General features: G+C 69.5%; 4 protein-coding genes across 6 annotated transcripts; 2 read left to right on the top strand and 2 right to left on the bottom strand.

The window, feature by feature from the left end:
- The first annotated feature begins 2,301 nt into the window (after positions 1-2,301).
- RHBDL1 (rhomboid like 1) lies at positions 2,302-6,854 on the top strand. Of its 2 annotated transcripts, none has more exons than XM_040574484.1 (8): positions 2,302-2,411; positions 4,434-4,568; positions 4,769-4,993; positions 5,228-5,376; positions 5,478-5,590; positions 5,709-5,809; positions 6,456-6,516; positions 6,583-6,854. In XM_040574484.1, the coding sequence occupies exons 1-8, from the start codon at positions 2,373-2,375 to the stop codon at positions 6,852-6,854; spliced, it is 1,095 nt and encodes a 364-aa protein (XP_040430418.1). In that variant the 5' UTR covers positions 2,302-2,372. The 2 variants fall into 2 exon arrangements, with proteins under 2 accessions (XP_040430418.1, XP_040430417.1); XM_040574483.1 differs by having other exon boundaries at positions 4,434-4,595.
- Positions 6,855-7,799: 945 nt separating this feature from the next.
- Positions 7,800-11,445, top strand: STUB1 (STIP1 homology and U-box containing protein 1). The gene is made up of 7 exons (XM_040574489.1): positions 7,800-8,043; positions 8,362-8,560; positions 8,657-8,822; positions 9,096-9,186; positions 9,793-9,849; positions 10,146-10,262; positions 10,433-11,445. Exons 1-7 carry the CDS (start codon positions 7,831-7,833, stop codon positions 10,556-10,558), a joined length of 969 nt encoding a protein of 322 aa, XP_040430423.1. The 5' UTR covers positions 7,800-7,830; the 3' UTR covers positions 10,559-11,445.
- Positions 11,255-13,990, bottom strand: JMJD8 (jumonji domain containing 8). Its single transcript, XM_040574500.1, has 10 exons — positions 13,887-13,990; positions 13,730-13,813; positions 13,196-13,244; positions 13,017-13,113; positions 12,819-12,887; positions 12,616-12,735; positions 12,455-12,522; positions 12,238-12,372; positions 11,872-12,114; positions 11,255-11,833 (listed from the first exon to the last, which is right to left on the bottom strand). Exons 1-9 carry the CDS (start codon positions 13,973-13,975, stop codon positions 12,034-12,036), a joined length of 792 nt encoding a protein of 263 aa, XP_040430434.1. The 5' UTR covers positions 13,976-13,990; the 3' UTR covers positions 11,255-11,833; positions 11,872-12,033.
- On the bottom strand, positions 13,730-20,055 carry WDR24 (WD repeat domain 24). Of its 2 annotated transcripts, XR_005824540.1 has the most exons (10): positions 19,413-20,055; positions 18,980-19,157; positions 17,545-18,220; positions 17,111-17,226; positions 15,933-16,054; positions 15,616-15,720; positions 15,169-15,506; positions 14,779-14,963; positions 14,347-14,611; positions 13,730-13,813 (listed from the first exon to the last, which is right to left on the bottom strand). XR_005824540.1 is itself a non-coding variant. In XM_040574465.1 (9 exons), exons 1-9 carry the CDS (start codon positions 19,960-19,962, stop codon positions 14,443-14,445), a joined length of 2,439 nt encoding a protein of 812 aa, XP_040430399.1. In that variant the 5' UTR covers positions 19,963-20,055; the 3' UTR covers positions 14,238-14,442. The 2 variants fall into 2 exon arrangements, 1 of the variants encoding a protein (XP_040430399.1); XM_040574465.1 differs by lacking the exon at positions 13,730-13,813 and having other exon boundaries at positions 14,238-14,611.
- Positions 20,056-21,334: the final 1,279 nt, after the last annotated feature.

Raw genomic sequence — 21,334 nt, 5'->3', positions numbered from 1 at the left:
GCTCCCGTTTCCCCACGGCAGCTTTTCCCTCCTTTATTTCTGTCTCTGCAGGCTCTGCCGCAGGCCCTGGGCACTGGGGAACGTGGTCACAGCCTTTCCCAACACCTCTCCGGGGCTCTGCCACGGCTTGGGTTGGCCCCAGGGACTGTTAAAGCCCCCAGAGCCTCACCTCTCCCCTGGGATGAGCTCCAGGGCTGGATGGGGCCGCGCTGCTCCTGTTGTGCGTGGGATCCCTCTGGGCTGCCAGGGCAGAAGGGGATCCCGGGGCGGGGGGACACAGCCCGGCCAGGCTGTGGGGTGCTGGCACTGGGATGGAGCGGAGCTGGTGCGGGACGGAGGAGGCGATGCCAAGGTGGACGGGACGTGCGGTGCTCCCGGTGACTCCAAACGGGCCGGGCCCCCAGGGCGCAGCAGGTCCACACGTGGTAACGGTGCCGGTGTCCCAGAGCTGTGCGTGCCGTGCTGGAGTAGGGACGTGGGCACCCAGACTGGGACATGGCATATGAAGGGTGCTGGGTCACAGGTGCTGGGCTCTGCCGGTCTGCAAACAGGGGCGTGAAGCACCCCTGCGGGGTGTGCTGCTGCTGGGCTGGGCTGTGGGCACCCCAACGGGGACGGAGGGAAAACTTGTGGGCACCTCTGCCGGCTGCAGCGTCTGCCTGGTGCTGGGACATGTACCGGGGTACTGGGACCTGTACTGGGATGCTGGGACCCATACTGGGATGCAGGTTCCTGTAGTGGGATGCACAGAGCCGTACTGGGATGTGGGTACCTGTGCCAGGATGTTGGTACCCGTGCCAGGATAAACACACCTGTACCAGGATGCATGTACCCGTACCGGGATGCAGGTACTCGCACTGGGATGCTGGGACCCATACTGGGATGCAGACACCATGCCAGGCTGCACGCACCTGTACCAGGGTGCAGGTTCCCATACTGGGATGCAGGTACCTGTATTGGGAGGCAGACACCCTACCACGCTGCACGTGCCCGTACTAGGATGTGCATACCCATACTGGGATGCAGGTTCCCATACTGGGATGCATGTACCCATAGTGGCATGTAGATTCCTGTAACAGGATGCATGTACTGGGATGCCCATTCCCATACTGAGATGCCCATTCCCGTCCCGGGATGCCTGTTCCCGTGCTGGGATGCCCGTTCCCCCCGGGATGCCCGTTCCCATCCCGGGATGCCCGTTCCCATCCCGGGATGCCCGTTTCCCCTGGGATGCCCGTTCCCATATTGGGATGCCCGTTCCCATCCCGGGATGCCCGTTCCCCCCGGGATGCCCGTTCCCATATTGGGATGCCCGTTCCCATACCGGGATGCCCGTTCCCCCCGGGATGCCCGTTCCCATACTGGGATGCCCGTTCCCATCCCGGGATGCCCGTTTCCCCTGGGATGCCCGTTCCCATATTGGGATGCCCGTTCCCATACCGGGATGCCCGTTCCCCCCGGGATGCCCGTTCCCATACTGGGATGCCCGTTCCCATCCCGGGATGCCCGTTTCCCCCGGGATGCCCTTTCCCATATTGGGATGCCCGTTCCCATACTGGGATGCCCGTTCCCCCCGGGATGCCCGTTCCCCCCGGGATGCCCATTCCCATCCCGGGATGCCCGTTCCCATATTGGGATGCCCGTTCCCATACTGGGATGCCCATTCCCGTCCCGGGATGCCCGTTCCCCCCGGGATGCCCGTTCCGATATTGGGATGCCCGTTCCCATCCCAGGATGCCCGTTTCCCCCGGGATGCCCGTTCCCATATTGGGATGCCCGTTCCCATACTGGGATGCCCGTTCCCCCCGGGATGCCCGTTCCCATATTGGGATGCCCGTTCCCATACTGGGATGCCCGTTCCCCCCGGGATGCCCGTTCCCATATTGGGATGCCCGTTCCCATACTGGGATGCCCGTTCCCCCCGGGATGCCCGTTCCCATCCCGGCACGCCGCCGCCCCTCTCCCCACGCCGTGCCACGGGACGCGGGGCCGGGGCTGCCGGCGGGGCGGGGCGGAGCGGGGCGGGCCCCGGTTCCCCGCTTCCCCGGTTCCCCGGGCGGCGGCGGGGAGAGGGGGGGGGCGCAGAGGGGGGGGCGCTGCGCCGTGCGCTGCGGCGGGGGCGGCTCCGTTCGGCTCCGCTCCCGCCCCCGCCGCCGCCGCCGCCGCCGCCGCCCCGCTGCCATCGGCGGCTCCCGGCGCCGCCGCTCTCAGCTCGGAGCCGGGCCCGCCGCAACGCGGGGCTGGAGGGCAGAGCCGCCCCCCCCGCCGCCGCCGGCCCCCCCGCCGCCCTCCCCGCCGCCCGCGCCGCTCCCCTGCCCGGTTCGCCGGCCCCGGGCGCGGGGGAGCGGCGGAGCCCGCACCCCGCCGGGTGCATGGACAGGAGCTCCCTGCTGCAGCTCATCCAGGAGCAGGTGAGAGCCGCGGCGGGGGTGGGGGGGATGCTGAGGGGGGGGGCTGCGGGGGAGGGGGGGGGGCGCCGAGCACCGGGCAGCGCTACCGGGGGGGCGGGCGGGCACCGGGCTCCGCGCTGGAAAGGGGGGGGGGGGGGGCACCTTGCAACGGGCAGCGCTGCCGGGGGTGTGGGGGGTGTGGGGGCGTTGTGCCCGGTGCCCCCCCCCCCACGGTGAACCCCCCCCCCGCGCCCCCTCCGTCGCCCGCGGTGCCCCCGTTGCATCGCTGAGCCCGGGCAACTCGGCGCACTTGTGGCCTCCTCCCTGCTCCGCGCGCCCCGGGCCGGATCCTGCCGAGGTGCGCGCGGGGTGCGCCGCCAAGGCCGTGGGGTGCTGAGCCCCGGCGGGGCTGCACGACGGGGCCCCCCCCATCCCGGCGGCTCGGCCGCCTCGCTGCGGGCTCGGGCTCACGGCCGCGGGGGGCTGCATCGAGCCCCGTGACCTGATTGCGGGAGCAGCCCGGGGGAGCACCAGCGCTGCGCAGCGGCGGCCCCGCACCGCCGGCAGGATCAGGCCCCGGCACATGCACGCTCCGTGAGCCCCGGCACCGTCCCCCCACGGCGCTGCACCCCCAGCACCTTCCTCGGTGGCCTCGGCTGTGGGGCCTGACCCCCCCTCCCCCAGAGCCAGCGACTCCACTGTGGGGCTGGGGAGGGAATTTATTTGGGGTCAGGGTTGGCGGTGCCCCCCCGCCCCGGCCCCTCGCCCCCCCTGCTGCCTCCGTGACCTTGGGCGAGTCCCCCCGGCCTCCCCGCGGGGTGCTGCGGTGCTGTCACCCCGCTGCTGGGTGCCTCCGGGAGGGAGCGGGTCCTGGGGGAGCCCCACGGGGCTGAGGGGCCAGGAGCTGTCCCCCCTCCGGGCTGTAGGGCTGGGGGCGTGGGGAGATGTCCCCCCCCGAAGCAGACAGCGGCTCCCTGGAGCTTGGTGTGTGTCGGTGCGTGGGGCAGCGTGCGCCAGCTCCTGGCATGGCACGTGGGGTGGGGGGCAAGTGACACCGGGGTGCTCCCCGGCCCCATGGGCTGGCGGCTGCTGCAAGGCTGAGAGCACAGCCCACATCCCGCATCCTGTACCCTGCATCCCACGCCCCACACCCCGCTCCAAACCGCACCTATGCCCCCATCTCCCACTGAGGCTGGCGGGGAGGCCCTGCGTGCGCTTCAGCTCCCCATCATTAAATTCACCCTGCGCTGTGGTTTTTGCCCCTCTCCCCCTGCTAAATCTCCCCCCAGAGCCTGGCGCCATCCTGCAGCCACCAGCACCCACCTTGGGCAGGATCAGCCCCGGGATGTGGAGGGGGCTCTGGGCAGCCGAACCCCTCCTTGGGAAGGGATTTTTGGCTTTTCCCTGGTGAAAGCACACATGGGGGGTGCCAGCCATGCCTGTGCGCTCGGTGCCCTGCCCGTCCCGTGGGGACGTTGCCCACGAGTTTGCTCCCCGGAGAAGAAAGGAGCAAAAATGACATGGGGGAATGGCCGGGTAATTCTGCTGGTGGCTCCAGAGCGGGTCCCCAGCTGTGCTCCAGCCATCAGAGAGTGGCACCTTCCTCATCCCCGTCCTCCTTGCGCCTTCCTGAACTCCTCACCTCCAGCAGTGGGACGGTGGCACGGAGCGCCCGATGGTCACGGGGTACCCGATGGTCACAGGGTGCCCAGCGGTTTGGGGAGCCCTGAGGAGGGTGCAGGTGCCCCGGCACAGGTGCTGTGGAGCTCGGAGGTGCAGGTGGAGGAGGAGGAGGAGGAGGATGGTGCCAGCGCCGCGCGTGTGTTTGGCTTCGTGGCTTCCTGGCTGGCAGGCTGCTGGCGGCGGGGAGCGACTGAGTGGGAGAGTGGTGGCTGCGCGGCGAGCGGCGGGGCTGCCGCGGCTCCTGGAGCGGCACGGTGTGGGGCAGGCGGTGCCGTGGGGCAGGTGGTGCTGTGGGGGCACCGACTCGGGGCTTCCAGCTACTCCGGAGACGCCCCCTGGCCATGCCCATGCCGTATCCAGCAGCTTGACCCTGAGAACACCGGCTTCATCGGCGTGGAGACGTTTGCCAGCCTCGTGCACAGCCATGAGCTGCCCCTGGACCCCGCCAAGCTGGACATGCTGGTGGCCCTGGCACAGGGCAACGACGAGGGGCAGGTCTGCTATCAGGAGCTGGTAGACCTGGTCAGTGCTGGGGCAAGGCGGGGACGGGGACGGGAACGTGGGTGGGTGCCACCCCGCGTGCTGCCGGGGCCGGTCCCTCCCGGTGGGCTGGGGTGGGCGCTGGGGGCCTCCCGGTGCGAGCCGGGACCGGGCGCCCCGCAGCTCCCGGCGGCGGCCACGGGCTCTCTCCGCAGATCAGCAGCAAGCGCTCGAGCAGCTTCAAGCGAGCCATCGCCAACGGGCAGCGAGCCCTGCCCCGGGACGGGCTGCTCGACGAGACCGGCCTGGGCTTCTACAAGCGCTTCGTCCGCTACGTGGCCTACGAGATCCTGCCCTGCGAGATGGACCGGCGCTGGTACTTCTACCAGCACCGCACGTGTCCCCCGCCCGTCTTCATGGCAGCCGTCACCCTCACCCAGGTGGGGGCTCGGCGAGGGGGCTGAGCCTGGCCGCGTCCTGGTGTCCTTGGGGGGGCTCAGACTGGGGCTGGAGGGGACAGATGGCGCTGGTTGTGGTGTCCCCGTGCCTACAGGAGGCTCCGACCTGGGGCAGATGGGAAGGGTGACAGCAGCCATGATGTCCCCGTGCCCCACACCTGGCTGGAGGGACTTGGGGGGGGGGGGGGGAGGTGACAGCCCCGTGGTTCCCCGCAGATCATCGTGTTCCTGTGCTACGGCGCCCGGCTGAACAAGTGGGTGCTGCAGACCTACCACCCCGAGTACATGAAGAGCCCCCTGGTCTACCACCCCGGGCACCGCGCCCGCGCCTGGCGCTTCCTCACCTACATGTTCATGCACGTGGGGTGAGTCCCTGCCGTCGGCACGGCTCCGCCAACCCGGGGTGCCCAGGGACGCTGGCCTGAGCCAACGCGTCCCCTCGTGTCTCCTGGTGTCCCCCGCGCAGGCTGGAGCAGCTGGGGTTCAACGCCCTCCTGCAGCTGATGATCGGGGTGCCACTGGAGATGGTGCACGGCATCCTGCGCATCAGCTTCCTCTACCTGGCTGGCGTCCTCGCAGGTGGGCGAGCGCCCGCGCCGGTCCCTGTCCCCGCTGTCCCCGCAGCCAGCAGGGTGGCCCCGCGGGGTGGGGCTGGGGGGCAGCGCGGAGCCCCCGCTGACAAGGCACCGTGCCGCAGGCTCCCTCACCGTCTCCATCACGGACATGCGGGCACCCCTGGTTGGTGGCTCGGGGGGGGTCTACGCGCTCTGCTCGGCTCACCTCGCCAACGTCGTCATGGTCAGCGCGGGGGGCGATGGGGGTGGGCGCCGGGGGGTGAGAACATGGGTTGGGTGTCGTTGGGGTGGGCATTGTTGGGGTGAGGCGTTGTTGGGGTGGGCACCGTGGGGCGAGCTTGAGGGGTTGGGCGTTGTTGGGGTGGGCATTGCGGTGCAAGACTATGTGGGGTGGCACTGCGATGTGAGACTGTGGGGTGGGCACCATGGTGCGAGGTTGTGGGGCTGCACCATGGGGTGGGCACCATGGGGTGGGAGCCATGGGATGGTGCCGTGATGTGAGATTGTAGGGTGGGCACCATGGGTTGTGTAGGGCGGGCATCATGGGGTGGGCACCATGGGTTGGGCATCATGGTATGAAGCTGGGGGGTTGCATCGTGGGGTGGGAATCGTGGGGTGGGAATCGTGGGGTGGGCATCAGGGTGTGAGAGTCGGGGGCGGGCACCATGCCAGGTCATGGGGGCGGCACTGCGGGGCGAGCACGGTTTGGGTGTCGTGGGGCTCTGCTGTCATGGGGTGGCTCTGCAGGGGGAGCACCTCGGGGTGGCATCGTGGGGCGGGTGTGGGTGGGGAGCAGGGACTGGGGCGCTCCATGGGGACAGGGCACGGCCCTGCCGCGGGGGGCTCAGTGTCCGCCTGTCCGTCCGCAGAACTGGGCCGGGATGCGCTGCCCCTACAAGCTGCTGCGGATGGTGCTGGCGCTGGTGTGCAGTGAGTATGGGGACGGGGACTGGGACGGGGCCGGGAGCCGGTGCCACCCGCGGCGCTGCCTTGCAGTGAGCTCGGAGGTGGGTCGCGCCGTCTGGCTCCGCTTCTCGCCGCCGCTGCCGGCCTCGGGCCCCCAGCCCAGCTTCATGGCCCACCTGGCGGGGGCCATCGTGGGCATCAGCATGGGGCTGACCATCCTGCGCAGCTACGAGGAGAGCCTGCAGGACCAGTGCGGCTGGTGGGTCGTGCTGCTCTCCTACGGCACCTTCCTGCTCTTCGCCGTCTTCTGGAACATCTTCGCCTACGACCTGCTGGGGGCACAGATCCCCCCCCCGCCCTAACACCCACCCCGGCCCCCCCCGTAGCACCCCATTGCCGTACCGATGGCCGGAGCCCGGCGGAGGGGGGGCCCCGCGCGTGACATGGGGACAGGCCTGCCCCCCCCCTGCCCCCTCGGTGCTAGCGACCGCGCCGCCCCCCCGCGTGTACCCCGGCAGCCCCCCCCTCTGCCCCCCCCCCCCCGGCTGAAGGAAGCCGCCCCCCGGGGGGGGGGGAGAGCCCCGTGCGACCCCCAAGGGGGGGGCCCCGCGTGCCCCCCGCAGCCCCTTTCCAGGCTCCTCCGGGCCCAGGGGCCCGACTCGTGCCCCCCCCCCGAAGGGAATTGCACTTTCACGCCGGGAGCGATTTTATTTTTCTACCCAAAGAAGCACCGGAGGGGGGGGGAGCAGGCAGCAGCACGGCCCCGCGGTGACCCCCCCCGGCCCCCAGCGCGGTGTGTGTGTGTGTGTGGGGGGGGGGGGCTCGGGGCGCCCCCGCGCCCCCCCCCCCCCCCCGTTTTTGGAGTACAAATAAATATTTTGCACACGGCCGGCGCCCGGCCTCTGCGGGGCGGGGGGGGGGGGGGGCGGTAATTAGTGTGTGTGAGGGGGGAGCTTAATGATGCCGTGCTGCGCTAATTGGGGGCGGGTGTTTTTGGGGGGGGGGGGGGGGATGACGAGCACGAAACGGGGACGCGCGCGGGGGGGGGGGGGGAGCGGAGCGGCGCTCGCTGCGCGCAGGGGCGCGCCAAAAGTAGCCCCGCCCACCGCGCCCCGCCCACCGCCAAGTTCCCGCCCGCCCGATTAGCCCCGCCCGCAACCACCAAGCCACGCCCCCCTCCAACCCAGACCCCGCCCACCCGCCCCGGGCCCCGCCCACCCCCCCTCCCCCCGGAAGTGACGCGGGGCGGGGCGGGGCGGCGCTGTCGCAGTGCGCGGCCGCAGCAGGAGCGGAGCCGGCGGCCCCCGGCGGGCGGCGGGGCCGGGGCCGGGCCGGGCCATGAAGGGGAAGGAGGAGCGGGAGGGCGGCGCGGCGGGGCCCGGCGGCGCGGCGACGGCGGCGGCGGCGGGGCCGGGAGCAGCGGGGGGCGGCGGCGGCGGCGGCGGCAGCCCCGAGAAGAGCCACAGCGCGCAGGAGCACAAGGAGCAGGGCAACCGGCTCTTCGGCGGCCGCAAGTACCCCGAGGCCGCCGCCGCCTACGGCCGCGCCATCGTGAGTCCGCCCCGGGACCCCCCCCCCCCCTCCCCCCTCCCCCCCGAGCCACCCCCCTCGGGCACCGCCGGGCCGACTCCAGCCCCGTGGGCACGGCCCCCCCCCGCCCTCCCCCCCCCCCCCCCCCACTCCCCGGGGTGCCCCCCAAATCGGTGCCCCCCCCCCCCCGTAGGGAGGCTTGGGGCTGGGTGGCGGCAGCGCCCCGCGGTCCCCGCTCCGTGCCACCCCCCGTCCCGCTGCCCCCCCACCCCCCCGTCCCCGGGTGCCCGGGCTCAGCGCCGTCACCCTGCCCGGCGCTGACACCCGTCTGCCCCGCAGAACCGGAACCCCTTGGTGGCCGTGTACTACACCAACCGGGCCCTGTGCTACCTGAAGATGCAGCAGCACGACAAGGCGCTGGCGGACTGCAAGCGGGCGCTGGAGCTGGACGGGCAGTCGGTGAAGGCGCACTTCTTCCTGGGGCAGTGCCAGATGGAGATGGAGAGCTACGACGAGGCCATCGCCAACCTGCAGAGAGGTGAGCGGCGGCTGGCGGCGGGTGCGGGGGGTGCCGCAGCCGCACGGCCGGGCTTTGAGACGTGCCCCGTGTCATCTTCCCCCCCCCCACCCCCAGCCTACAACCTCGCCAAGGAGCAGCGGCTGAACTTCGGGGACGACATTCCCAGCGCGCTGCGCATCGCCAAGAAGAAGCGCTGGAACAGCATCGAGGAGAAGCGGATCAACCAAGAGAACGAGCTGCACTCCTACCTGACCAAGCTGATCATGGCGGAGAAGGAGAGGTAACGACAGCCGGGGTCCTCTTTCCCCTCGGCTTCCCACACGGCTGAGCCCAGAGGCGTGGATGTGACCCGTGGGTGATGTGTGCGCGCGTGTGGCAGGCGGTGGGAGGAGAAGCAAGCCGCTGTAAAGATCTTTCGGTGCCGTGAAGCTGTTGTGGCTCCGAGCACAGCACCCCTGCCTCCGTGGGCAAGCAGAGCCCCGGGGCTGGGTCAGCGTTGGCATCCCGTCACCGCTTCTGATCCCTGCCCTGACTTCTCCTGCCTCTGTCCTAGGGAGTTGGCCGAGTGCCGCAAGACTCAGCAAGAAGAAAACGTGGACGAGAGCCGGAGCCGCGTTCAGCTGGCCGGCATTGAGGCCAAGCACGTGAGTGGCCGTGCGGGCACACAGCAGGCAGGAGGGAGCCGGGGTTCCCCCGGGTGCTGCTCCCCCCCCGTCCTTGGCTCGACGCAAGCTGCTGTTTTCTGTTTTGCCCCCCTTGCGTGTCCCCCTGTGGCAGCGGCCCCTGCTCTGCCGCCCTGCTGTTGCAGCTGGGGCAGCCTGGCAGTGGTGTCACCGCTGTGTCCTGACGGATGCGGTGCCCGTGGTTCCTCGATGGCCGCGCGATGCGAGCGGCTCCCGCCTGCTGCGGCCACGTGCGGGTCTGCGTGGTGTCCCGGAGCAGGGGACTAATCCGGAGATAAAAATAGCCCCGCAAAGGAGGGTTATTTTTAAGCTGGATCACTTCTGCCACGCGGTTCAACCGTGAGGGTTGGGAAACGGGGGCTGGGAACCCAAGGGGCTGCCCCAGGACCTGTGGCCAAATCCACGCCCCCGCTGGCAGTGGGGTCCGTCCCTGCGCGGGGCAAGCTGGGTCTGCAGCACCCGTGGGTGGGAGATACCGGGGCTCGCTCCTGCCTGGAGCCTCTGACATGGGAGGGGAGAGGGGGAGCGGGCTGTGCTCCCCCCTCACTGCGCACCTTCCTCTTTCAGGACAAGTACCTGGCAGACATGGACGAGCTCTTCTCTCAGGTGGATGAGAAGAGGAAGGTGAGTGTGGCCCGGCACGTGCTCCCCGCTCTCCCCAGCCAGAACTGCTTGCTCTAACCCACTTCAGTCCCTGCTGCCAAGGTAAAGCTGCGGCTTAAGTCTCCTGCGCTCCCCTCCTCCCAAGCCAGCCCTTGGCCAGCAGCAGGGACGGCGTGCCAGGGGCAAGCCCCGTCCGAGCCGCTGCTGCGGCATGCAGCTGCTTGCACCCTCGCTCACCGCCACCTCTCAGCACTTTTTAATTCTGAGGCTGCGTTTGCCCGGCCCCTCCTAACCCGGCTCTGCGTCTCTCGAGCCAGAAGCGGGACATCCCCGACTACCTGTGCGGGAAGATCAGCTTCGAGCTGATGAGGGAGCCCTGCATCACGCCCAGCGGGATCACGTATGACAGGAAGGACATAGAGGAACATCTCCAGGTACGGGTGGGCTGGGGACGCTCCTGCCCTGCGCCCTCCTTGCCCTGGCAGCAGCAGGAAGCTCTGGGCTGGGTCGCCACACGGGTGCTGCGCTAGCCCAAGCAGCCGTGCCGCCGGCCCGGGGCCGGGTATGCGGCGTAACCGGTTCCCGGCCACCTCCTCCCTTGCAGCGCGTGGGTCATTTCGATCCCGTGACGCGGAGTCCCCTGACCCAGGACCAGCTGATCCCCAACCTCGCCATGAAGGAGGTGATCGACGCCTTCATCTCGGAGAACGGCTGGGTGGAAGATTACTGACGGCCGAGGGGCCACGCCGGCCCCCTTGGGTTCTCCCCGCCACCCTGGCCGCAGCACCACGCTGCCCTGGCCGGGCTGGCGCCATGCCTTACTCCCTCCCTGTCTGTCCCCCCTCCGCTCTGGGTGCCCAGGGACCCTTTGGCAGCGCTGGGCGAGGGCACGTCGCCTTCCCCCGTCCCGTGGAACCGCGGCTGGGCAGGCGCGAAGGCTCCCGCCCGCGGGGAGCGCGGTGCTCGGAGGAGCCCTGGCTGGTGGCACGGAGGAGGGTGGCTTGTGGCTGCCTGGGAGGGCCGACAACACCTTCATCGCCCGCAGAGGAGGGAAGGGACCCCCCCCCCGCCCCCCCCCCGCCCCGTGCTGACAATCTCCAAAGTTGCTCCCCCGCGGCAGGAGCCGGGTGCGGAGCGCGCTGGGGTGGGTGCCCGGTGCTCCCCGCGCGGCTCTGGCCGGGTCCCCTCCTCCCCGTGTACATAGCTCCCCTCCTCCTCGTCCAGCTCCCGTCGGGCCAGGGTGGTGGCTCCCTCTTGCCTGTAAATAGCCACGTGCTGGGGTGGGAGCCGGACGCGTGCTCTGCCGATACTGCCTTGCCTCTGGGCTTTTTCCGGGGAACAACTGCCCCTGGGCTGGAAGGGGCTGGCGGTGCCCCCTCCTGCTGGCCCCGGGACCGTGGTTTCCCCCCCCGAACAAGCACCTGGGTTCAAGTTCATCTTCCTTTTAATGAAATCCCTTTGGGAAAAAAAACAAAAAAACCACCAACCCCCCCCCCATCTGACTGAGTACAGCGTTTTGGTCGGCGGCAGCGTGGCTGCGTGGTTGGCCCGCAGCCTGCCTGGCTTCCCGGCGCTCTGGGCATTTGCCAATGTCAATAAAAACAAAAACAAGACAACGCCAACGCCAACAAAACCCTTCAGCAGCAATAAATGTGAAAAGAGCTCGCGTGGTTCCTGACGCTCTCTGCGAGGGGCTGGGGAAGGCCGGGGCTGCTTCCCTGGCCTCTCCCTGTGGCTGGCGGGTGTGGGGGGGGGGGGGTGCATTTTGTCCCTGTCCCCTCGTGGCAGGTTCGGTGGCATTGCTGGAGCCGAGGTTGCCGGTTCTCCTCCTACCCCTGCGTGTGCTGTGCAGGCAGCAGGGGCTGGTCCTGTTCCAGCGCAGGGCAGCTCCCACCCGAGCCCCACCCTGCCCGCGTGGGCCGGGGTTTGCCCCAGCTCCCGTCCCTGCCTGGCAGGGCTGGTGCAAGCCCAGCGGCAGGGCGTAAATTTTAACTCAAGGTGGGGGGGGGGGGGGGGGGGGGGGGGGGGGGGGGGGGGGGGGGGCAGCCCAGTTAAAAACCGCAGCTGCGGGTGCTTGGTCCCGACACCAGTGTTTTGGGGGGGGGGGGTGTCCGGTGCCCCCCGGGCCGCTCGCTGTGTCGGGATGGGGCACGGACACCGGGGGGGGGGGTGTCGCCAGGCCCGGCGGGGGCAGCGTGCCCGGCGCTACCCCAGGAAGGTGGAGATGAAGACGCTGGTGTCCAGGTTGAGCGTGGCGTGCCACCAGCGGGCGGGGAAGTACAGGACCTGCGGGCAGAGCGCAGCTGGGGGGGGGGGTGCTCCCTGGGGCTGCCACCAGCGCTTTTCCCTCCCGCCCTCGGGCCGGGGCAGGAGCCGAGCGCTGCCTGCGCCCTCCCCGCAGCCCCTCACCTCCCCGGGGCGGATTGTGCACTCCAGCGGCCGCTCGGCCGGCGGCAGCGTGGGGTAGGTGTGCCGGAGCCAGGCCAGCGTCGTCTCGTTGGGGTGGAAGTGGGGAGTTTTATCCGGCGGGTAGAGAAACCAGCGCTGGAAGACACCGCAGAGGCTCAGCTTCCCCCTCGCCGAAGCCCCTGGGTGGCTTCCAGACCCCCCCCCCCGCCCCACTCACCTTCCTGCCGAAGATCACCTCGGAGTAACCGGGGCCGTGCCAGTGGAAGGGGACGCCCGAACCCGAGCCTGGGGAGGGAGCGGGTGCTGGGCGGCCCCGGGGCTGCCTGCGTGCCCCCCGCCCCCCCCTCCGCCGAGCCCGCGGCCCCGTGCGGTCCCCACCTGCGATCCCGAAGCTGTAGGCGCCGCTGGTGCCGGGGATGCGGAACGGCGGAGGCACGTACTGCTGGAAGAGGGGGCCCCACTCGGTGAAGTTGTTGTCCCCGAAGAAGTAGAGGGTGTCTGCGGGGGGGGACGGGCGCTGAGGGGGGCTGCGCAGGGCCCGGCCGTGGGTTGTGGGCGGGTGGGGAAAACGCGCTACCCACCGCTGCCCAGCGCGGTCGGGTCCTGCGGCTTCAGGAGCTGCTCCACGTACTCCTGGAAGGGGACGTCCACTGCGGGCAGGGCGAGAGCTCAGCCAGGAGCCCCCGCACGCCCTGCCCGGGACCACCGGGGTGAGGCGGGGGGGGTGGGGGGGGTGGGGAGAGCGTCCCGCAGAGCCCGCAGCCCCCTCAGCGCCTCACCTTTGCGGTAGGAGTAGGTGTTGGCCGTGCTGAGGCGCACCAGGCGCTGCCCGAAGGCGGCCAGCAGCTTCTCGCGGGTGCACAGAGCCCGGAACGCCTGCGGGACGGGCACGGCGCTGCTGCCACCCCGCTGCCACCCCCCCACCACCCCGGTGCCCCCCCCGGTGCCCGGCACTCACCGAGTTGTCCGTGACCCCGCGCAGGATGACGGGCCGCGAGAAGGCGAACCTGGGGGGGGGTGGGGGGTGGGGGTCCCCGGGGGAAACACGGGGATGGCACCGGGACCCCCCCCGCCCCCCCCCCCCCCCCCCCCGGGGTCCCCCCTCCACACCCCGAGACACCCCCCCCCCCGAGACCCCCCGGGACCCTCTCCCCGGGCTCCCCCCACCCGAGACCCTCCCCGCGGTTCCCCTCCCCCAGGGTCCTCCCCCCCCCCCCCCCCCCGAGACTCCCCTCCCGGGACCCCTCCCCCCCCCCCCCGCGGGACACCCATCCCGGGACCCCCCCCCCGAGACCCTCCCGGGGTCCCCCCCCCACTCCGAGACCCCCCCCCCCCCCCCCATCCGGCGACCCCCCCCCGGGACCCCCCCGGATCCTCCCCCCCGAGGCCCACCCCCCCCCCCCGGAATCCCCATCCCGGGGCACCCCCTCGCCCCCCCCCCCCTCGCCCCCCCCCCCCCCGGAGTCCCCCCCCGCCCCCCCCCGCCCGGTACCGCTGCAGGAAGAGGCCGGAGGTGAGGGACGCGTCCGCCCGCTCCACCGTGCACCGCGGCTCCTCCGGCACCGCGCCCGCCTGCCTGCAACGGGAGGCCCCGCTCGGTACCGGCCCCGCTCGCTGCCCGCCCCGCCCCTCCCGGCCCCGCTCCTCACCAGCCGCCTCCCGGCGGGGCGGCGCCGCCCGCGGGCCGGGCCCAGGCCAGCGGGGCCAGGAGGCCGAGCAGCCGCCGCGCCGCCGCCATGGGCCGCCCGCGGACTACAGCTCCCGGCACGCACCGCGCCGCCACGGCTCCCGGCGGGGGGGGAGGGGGGCGCGCTTAAAGGGGCGATACCCAGAGCCGGACAGGTGGGGCCCACAAGCCGGGCCCCACGCGGACCATCCCCCCCCCCCCCGTAGGGACCCCCGTGCCGCAGCGGGGCCACCCCGAGGGGGCTGAGCGAAACCCCGGGGTCCCCAAGCGCGGCCCCGAGGCCCCCACCCGGCCGCCAAGCAACGCCAGGAGCCCCGAGGCTGGTTCGGTTTTAATTCGGTACAAAACGGCACGCGCAGGAGGACGGGGAGCCCCCCGCCCCCAGGCTCTGTACACAGGATCCCCAAAATAAATACACATACGCAGGGAGTCGCCCCCCCCCACCGCGGCACCAATTCCTGCCCCCCCCCCCCCCCCCCCCAAAACCCGTGGCAAGGGGCCGGTGCCGGCGGCGGGGCTCAGGTGTACTCGCAGAGGTGGCCGCAGCCCGCGGGGCAGTGCGAGCTGGTCTCCAGCCACTTCATGATGTGCTGCAGGTGGCCGCCGTGGCTGCAGCCCTGGCACCAGACGAAGAGCCCCTTCACGACGTGGTGGCACACGGCGCACATGCTGGCACACTGCCGGCACCTGCGGCGGAGATAAGGGGTGAGCGAGGGCTGGGAAAGGCCCCGAGGGGACACGGAGAGGGAACGGGGTGGGGGGCCCAGCCCCATCCTGCTGGGTACTGCTGCCCCGGCAGCCCCCAGGCTGTGCCAGCAAGGGACGCGGGGCTGTCCCCCAGCTCCTGCCCTCACCTGTCGCAGATCCAGCCCCTGTTGCTCATGGGCCGCTTGCAGTTGCTGCAGTTGATGTGGAGGGTGGTGGAGGCCTGGTTGAGGCAGTTGATGGCGCGACACGTGCTCAGCTTGATCACCTCGTTGGAGATGTTCCAGAGCTGGAAGCGCTGCAGCAGGTCGATGTAGGAGGTGTACCAGTGCTCCTGGGGACGGCCCGCACAGCTCAGCCCCAGCTCCCAGGGGCAGAGCCCTGCAGAGGGGGAGCTGCTCTTCCCCCAGCCCGCACGGTGCTGGGCCAGCCCTGAAAGCGGGGCCGATCCTTGCCCAGCCCGCCAGGACAGGACGCCCAGGGGGGGAAAAGCAGCGAGGAAGAGGCCGTGGGTTTGGCTGTGAGCTTCCCCCCTGTACCTGGGTCTGCTCATCGATCTCCTTGCGGATGCGATCTCCCAGCACGATGAGCACGGACACGGCCGTCTGCACATCCCCCTGCTCGGCGTAGAAGAGCAGCGTGTCCCGCACGATGGGGCTGAAGAAGTCGGAGGGCAGGCGGTTCTCGTAGAGCGAGTGGGAGATGGAGATGAGGGAGAAGGACTCCACGGGCGTCAGTGACACCGTCTCGGCCTCGTTGCCGCTGACGTGAGGGGAATCAGCCTTGTCCTGCAGGTGGTCCAAGGCTGACGGGTTGTCCACAATTTCGTGGCGCAGAGGGAAGGCCTCCTGGGGAAGGCTGTATTCCTGCTCCTCAGCTGCAAGGAGAGACACCCGTGCGGTCAGGCATGAGCGCGGAAGGCCGGGAGAAGATCCGGCCACGTGGCTGGGACCAGCAGCAGCTCTCAGCACCAGCAACACGCTCACCGTGCGGGTTCTCGTGGTCCATCATGTACAGGTCATCCTCATCCGCTTCCACGTCTCCCAGCAGGTAGTCCGCAGGGACATCGCTGCCCTCCGTCTCCTCGTTGTCTGTGTGCCCAGGGAGAGGGAAGTCAGCACAGCCCCCTCGGGGGGTCACAGGGGTAAATCGCCTGTCTGCTGCCCCCTGGAATGAGCATACCCTCGTTTACAGGATAGATGTACCCACTTAGCACGTACCAGAGCCACCTATGTCCGGGACTGTGCCATCAGGGATCAGCTGAGGACAGCCGCAGGACTGCGTCCCCCCCCCCCGACGCTACCTTCGTTGTTGATCAGAGTGGAGGAGGAATCCAGGAGGATATTTTCCGTGCGGCTTTCTCCTTTGCTGCGATCCAGTCTCGACTCGCTGCCCAACCCAGAGGGAATGTCCTTCAGGTTGAAGCTGGAAAATAAGCCGCTCGCTCAATTTAAAAGTCGCAAAAGTGTAGAGCTTCTGTTCTAGCCAGCAAGCAGGCTGGATGCAGGTCTCCAGTTACGATGTGAATGGTGAAACCAGAGACATAATTCTCCTGACAGCAAAAGAGTCAGCTGTCCCCACTTTGTAACTTAAAAAATAAATAAATAATAATACGCTGCATTTGTGAGCACAGCCCTTTCTCTCAGCCTGGCATCTCTGTGCACCCACCAAAGACACCTGCAGAGGTTTCCCTGAGCGGTTTCAGAGCTGAGCACAGCCTCTTGACTCCATTTCTTGCTGTTTACGTTCAGCTTAGAAGAGGGTAAATAGGAGCTGCTTCTCTGCAAGATGCTTGGCTCTTTGTTATGCGTCGCTGCTCGCAGGCTCCTCCTCCGAGACAGAAGAGGAACTGAATGGAGCTGACGCAGAGCCGCGATCTCCGGCTTGTGCTCGTGGTTTTGAGCTGGTGACAGGCAGTGACCTGGCTGGCTGCGGAGCTCGGTCGATGGCAGGGCTTTGTTTGATGTTATTTGAGTCTTTGCCACTCATCCCGGGAACCCAGCCCTGCAAGGTCTGAGAGCTAATTTGGAGCTCTCGCTCCTCACTTTCATGTGTCATTCGGAAGAGGAAAAACAAGTTTTCCTGCCTCGTCAGCCCACAGCGGGGTTCTCAACGCCAGTGAGCCACTGGCAGAGCGGAGCTGTCCTCTCCCTCTCGGAGGCAGGAGGAGACCTCTCCGCACCAGCCCCGTGGCGGCTCCAGCAGCCAGACAGGGGCTCTGCGTCCCCAACCCACGGCCACGGCCACAGTTAAGTGACTGCAGACACCACACCAGCCTCACGCCCACCACAGCCAGCTTCAAACACCGCTTCAGAGAGGGGAAGGAGCAGCACAGAAGCCTGCGTGGCTCGAGGCCAGGCTGCCCGCTCGCTGCTCACACCCACACAGAAAACGACTGCACTCAGACGACGCCAACCTGCAAACCAGGGCAGGCTGAGGCCGGGGCTCTGACGCTCACAGAGCTGCTCTGGCGTCCCTTACCTGTTCATGAGCGGGAGGGCGGCGCTGCCTTTCCCCATGCTGTGATTGAGGTTAGCGGACGACACGGTGCCGAGGCTGGAGTAGATGATCCGGAGCATCGTCCACGTCTGAGCCACCTGCGTGGGACAGCCACAGTCAGACCTCGCCTGTCCCAAGCCGCCCCTGGCTGCAAATCTACCAAATCACCTGCCAATCTACCGAGCTGGGCAGGCTCTGGGGGATGCCGAGCGTCTGAGCACGCAAGGAAATCTGTGCTTGCTGTAGGCAACAGCGTTGTGGGTGAAGGGAAACCTTCCAGGACAGCCATAGGGCAGAGGGGAAGGGACAGAGGGACGGGATATCGGAGCCAGAGCACCGCTGCCAGCCAGGCCTCCTCCTCCTGACAGCATCCCCCAGCCTCACGTCTGTGCCGGGAGCCCCTGCCCCGCGCTCACCTGGTTGCGGTCCAAGCCCTTGGCCACCTTGGCATTGTGGTCACAGAGCTCGGCCAGCGGCCGGCCGGCCAGCGCGTACTGCTTGGCTGTGTGCACGAACCAGTCCATGCTGCCGCTCTCCACGTCCGTTTCAAAGACGCTGAGGGCGCTCGAGGAGGAGATGTACTCAAACTGCTCCGTGGGGTCCAGCTTGCGCTTGAAAAAGATGGGGTGGCGGCGGTCCCCGATGTAGGGCTTGCGGTTGGAGTCGGAGGAGATGAGGCTCTCCTTGGCCGCGAAGGCCAGGTCTCCGTAGAGGCTGTAGCACAGCCCCTCGGGGTTGGCCCGGTCGATGGGCTGGCTGGCGTCCTTGAAGATGTGCTGGTAGAGGGTGCTGTCCTTGGAGCCGGACAGGAGGAAGTAGGGGTCGTGGAGGTGGCGCCACACGATGCCCGTGGTGACGTCCTTGTGCTCCTCGAACATGGCGGAGGGGATGAAGGGGCGCCGCACGTCCCAGACGTAGATGTTGTGGTCCACCATCATGGAGCAGGTGGCGATGTGGTGCTTGCACTCCGGGCGCCACTTCACTCGGGCCACGGAGGCGATGGTCTGCACGCAGTAGATCTCCTTCGCCCGCGTGGTGTTCATGTCCCACACCTTCACCATCTTATCCCGGCCGCCTGTGGCCAGCCAGCCCCTGCGAGAAGGACGGGGAAAGATGCTGAGACACCGGCCCGCGGGGCGGGTGGAGCTCACGACATGGATGCAGCCGTGTGCCCGGCCATGGGCGAGCCGTGGCCATGCCACGGGGAGGCAGCCAGGCTGCAATCGCACCCTCCCACATGCTAATAGCCAGGTGAGGCAGCACCTCTCCTTCCCCTCCCAATTTGAGGTCCTGCATCTTCGGAACCACGCTCACCTGACAGAATCCTCATTCCTCCCACATCTATTTTTTACTGGACATGGACAGCAGAGAGAGAAAAGGCCAGTCTGAACAGACTTCAGTGCCTCACTCAGCCTGCGAGGAGTCACAGCGGGACGCGAGGAAGGTGCTACAGCACTGGCTGCGCACAGCTCCGTGGACACAACTATTTACAGACACACCTGAACTGCTCCCAGGGAAAGGCAGGAGGGAAGCCTGACCAGCTGCAAGAAAGAGAGCTGGTATCTGCCCTTCCCTGAGCTGACCACCAGAGCGAGACGTGAAGGCCCTGGCACCAGACTGGGCATACCCGAGCATTAACAGTGGCTCAGGAAGCCCTGGCGCGTCAAAAACACAAACAAAACCCACACCTCCCTCTCCATCTTCAAGAAAAAGTACTAACTGCCCCCATCTTCGAGCAACAGCACAGAGGCCAGGGTGTCAGAGACCCTGATTTCCCTTGGGAACCCATTTTTGGGGCTCTCTGGTCTCTGTGGAGACCAAGCAGCTGCCAGGGCCCGGCCCCGCACCCACCGGTCCTCAGGGTGCCAGTCGCAGCAGAAGACGGGGCCGTTGTGGGCCGTGAACATCCTCTCGTAGCGGTCGGGCCGGCGGATGTCCCACAGCTGCACGTTCCCGTTCTCAAAGGTGGCGGCGAAGGTGAAGTAGTCGCGGATGCTGAACTGGACGTCGCGCACGCTCTCCGACTGGCCTGAACGGGGAGAGAAGGGGAGAAGCGATGGGACGGAGCTCCGGCGATGCTGCTGGGAGAGGTCCCCAAGCAGGGACAGACGCGGCCGGCTTCAAATCAGCCCCAAGGAGCCCTCCTGAGCCCACCCTGAGCGGCGAAAGCCCCTCGGCTCCCTCCATGCCCGCTCCGAGCACCACGTCCCACGCCTCACCCTCCTCCTGGGCGCGGGGCGAAGGCAAAGACCCCGGCCGGGGCAGCGGGGGGGCGGGCTCGTACCGGAGAAGGTGCTGACGGAGTCCTTCTTGCGCAGGTCGAAGCACTTCATGTAGCCGTCCTGCGAGCCGCTGAGGAGCATGTACACCTCGGTGGGGTGGAAGCAGACCTTGTTGACCGTGCGCTTGTGCTCGGTGAAGAGCTGGTCCTGCTTGTTGCGCGACGGCTTGCCCAGGTTCCAGGTGACCACCACGCCGTTGGTGGCGGCCGTGGCCAGCAGGTTCTCGTCCATCTGGTGCCACACCACGTCGGCGCAGCTGAAGTTGAGCGAGGGCTTGCGGCCCACGCGCAGGTTCAGCTTCTCCACGAACTGCTCCTCCTCGATGCCGTAGATCTTGAAGATGTTGCGCCCGGCCACCACCACCTGGGCGGCGTCGCGGCACACGCTGATGGCGTTGGCGGGGGCGTCCAGGTGGCAGAACATGGTGCGCCCCGACAGCGCCGCGCCGCCCAGCGCCGCGCCGGACCGCGACATCTTCTCCATGGCCGGACGGGGCGCGGGGACCCCTCGCCGGGACGCGGGCTCCGAGCCTGGCGGCACCGCGGGCGGCATTCGGGCCCAGGAGGCCTCCTCAGCCCGGCTGCGCCGCCTCAGCCCGGCCGCAACGAGCCCCGAGGGGCCGCGGGGCACTCCCCGGGGCCTCCCCGGTTCCCCCCGGTTCCCCACGGGGCCCCCCGGGCCCGCTCAGCCCCCGCAGGCCGCAGCCAGGACCCAGCAGGCCCCGGCGCGGAAACGGCCGCCAAGCCCCGCCCCCTCCCGCCAAGCCCAGCCCCCTCCCGCCCCCTCCCGCCAAGCCACGCCCCCTCCCGCGCCCCTCCCGCCTCGCTAAACCCCGCCCCCGACATAGACCACGCCCCCAAGCTAGACCCCGTCCCCGAGCTAGACCACGCCCCCCCCCCCGACCACGCCCCCTACACCAGACCACCCCCCGAGTCAGGCTCCGCCCCGCCCCGCTCCAGGCCCCGCCCCTGATCCACTCGGGTCCCGCCCCCAGCACCGAACCACGCCCCCGACCCATTCAGACCCCGCCCCGCTCCAGGCCCCGCCCCTGCTCCACCCAGGCTCCGCCCCCCCCGCTCCACCCAGGCCCCGCCCCCAGCACCAGGCCACGCCCCCCATCCTGGAGCGACGGTGCCCGGGGGATATGGGGGGGGCGCTGGGGTGGGGGGGGTACGGGGATATGGGGGTTATGGGGGTGCACGGGGACTAGGGGGGGGCTATGGGGAGGTGCTGGGGGGTGTAGGGTGGGGTGGGGGGGCACTGGGGGATGTGGGGGTCCCTGAGGCTTAATGGGGGCATGGGGGTATGGGGGTGCCCTGGGGGATTTGGGGGGGCTATGGGGGGGCACTGGGGGCACGGGGGGGTACATGGGGAGATTGGGGGGCAGGGGGTGTGCTGGGGGGGTGGGGAGGGATGGGGGGCACTGGGGGTTATGGGGAGGGACGGGGGGGCACTGGGGGGTGCGGGGAGGGATGTGGGGGCGCTGGGGTGTTGGGGGGGGCTGGGGGGTGTGGAGGTGCAGTGGGGTGGATATGGGGGGGGGGGGGGGTGTTATGGGGGATAAGGGGGTGCCCTGGGGGTGTCGGGGGGCGTGGGGGGTGCACTGGGGTGTACGGAGACGCCCCCACCCCATGCTGACATGGGGCTGCTCTCCTCACCCCCTCCCCCAGTCCGGGGCATCCTGAGCCCCCCCCCCCAGCTCCCACCTTGCCCTTGCCCCCCCCCCCCACCTCCGGCTTCCTCCCGGGGGGCTGCGCTCAGCACCCCCATCCTGCGGGCAGGGGTCCCCCTGCCCCGACACCCCGGGGTGCCCTGATGCGCCCTTGTCCCTCCGCGATGTGCCGGTGCTTTTGGGGGCAGCCCCAGCAGTGCCAGCAGCGCACCCCAGCCCCCTTTCAGGGCCTGAACCTCGGGCCGTTTTGGG

This window comes from Cygnus olor, chromosome 15, assembly GCF_009769625.2.
Source record: "Cygnus olor isolate bCygOlo1 chromosome 15, bCygOlo1.pri.v2, whole genome shotgun sequence".
Lineage (NCBI taxonomy): Eukaryota > Metazoa > Chordata > Aves > Anseriformes > Anatidae > Cygnus > Cygnus olor.
The sequence above is the reverse complement of the archived record's forward strand: the minus strand, read 5'-3'. Positions and strand labels throughout refer to the sequence as shown.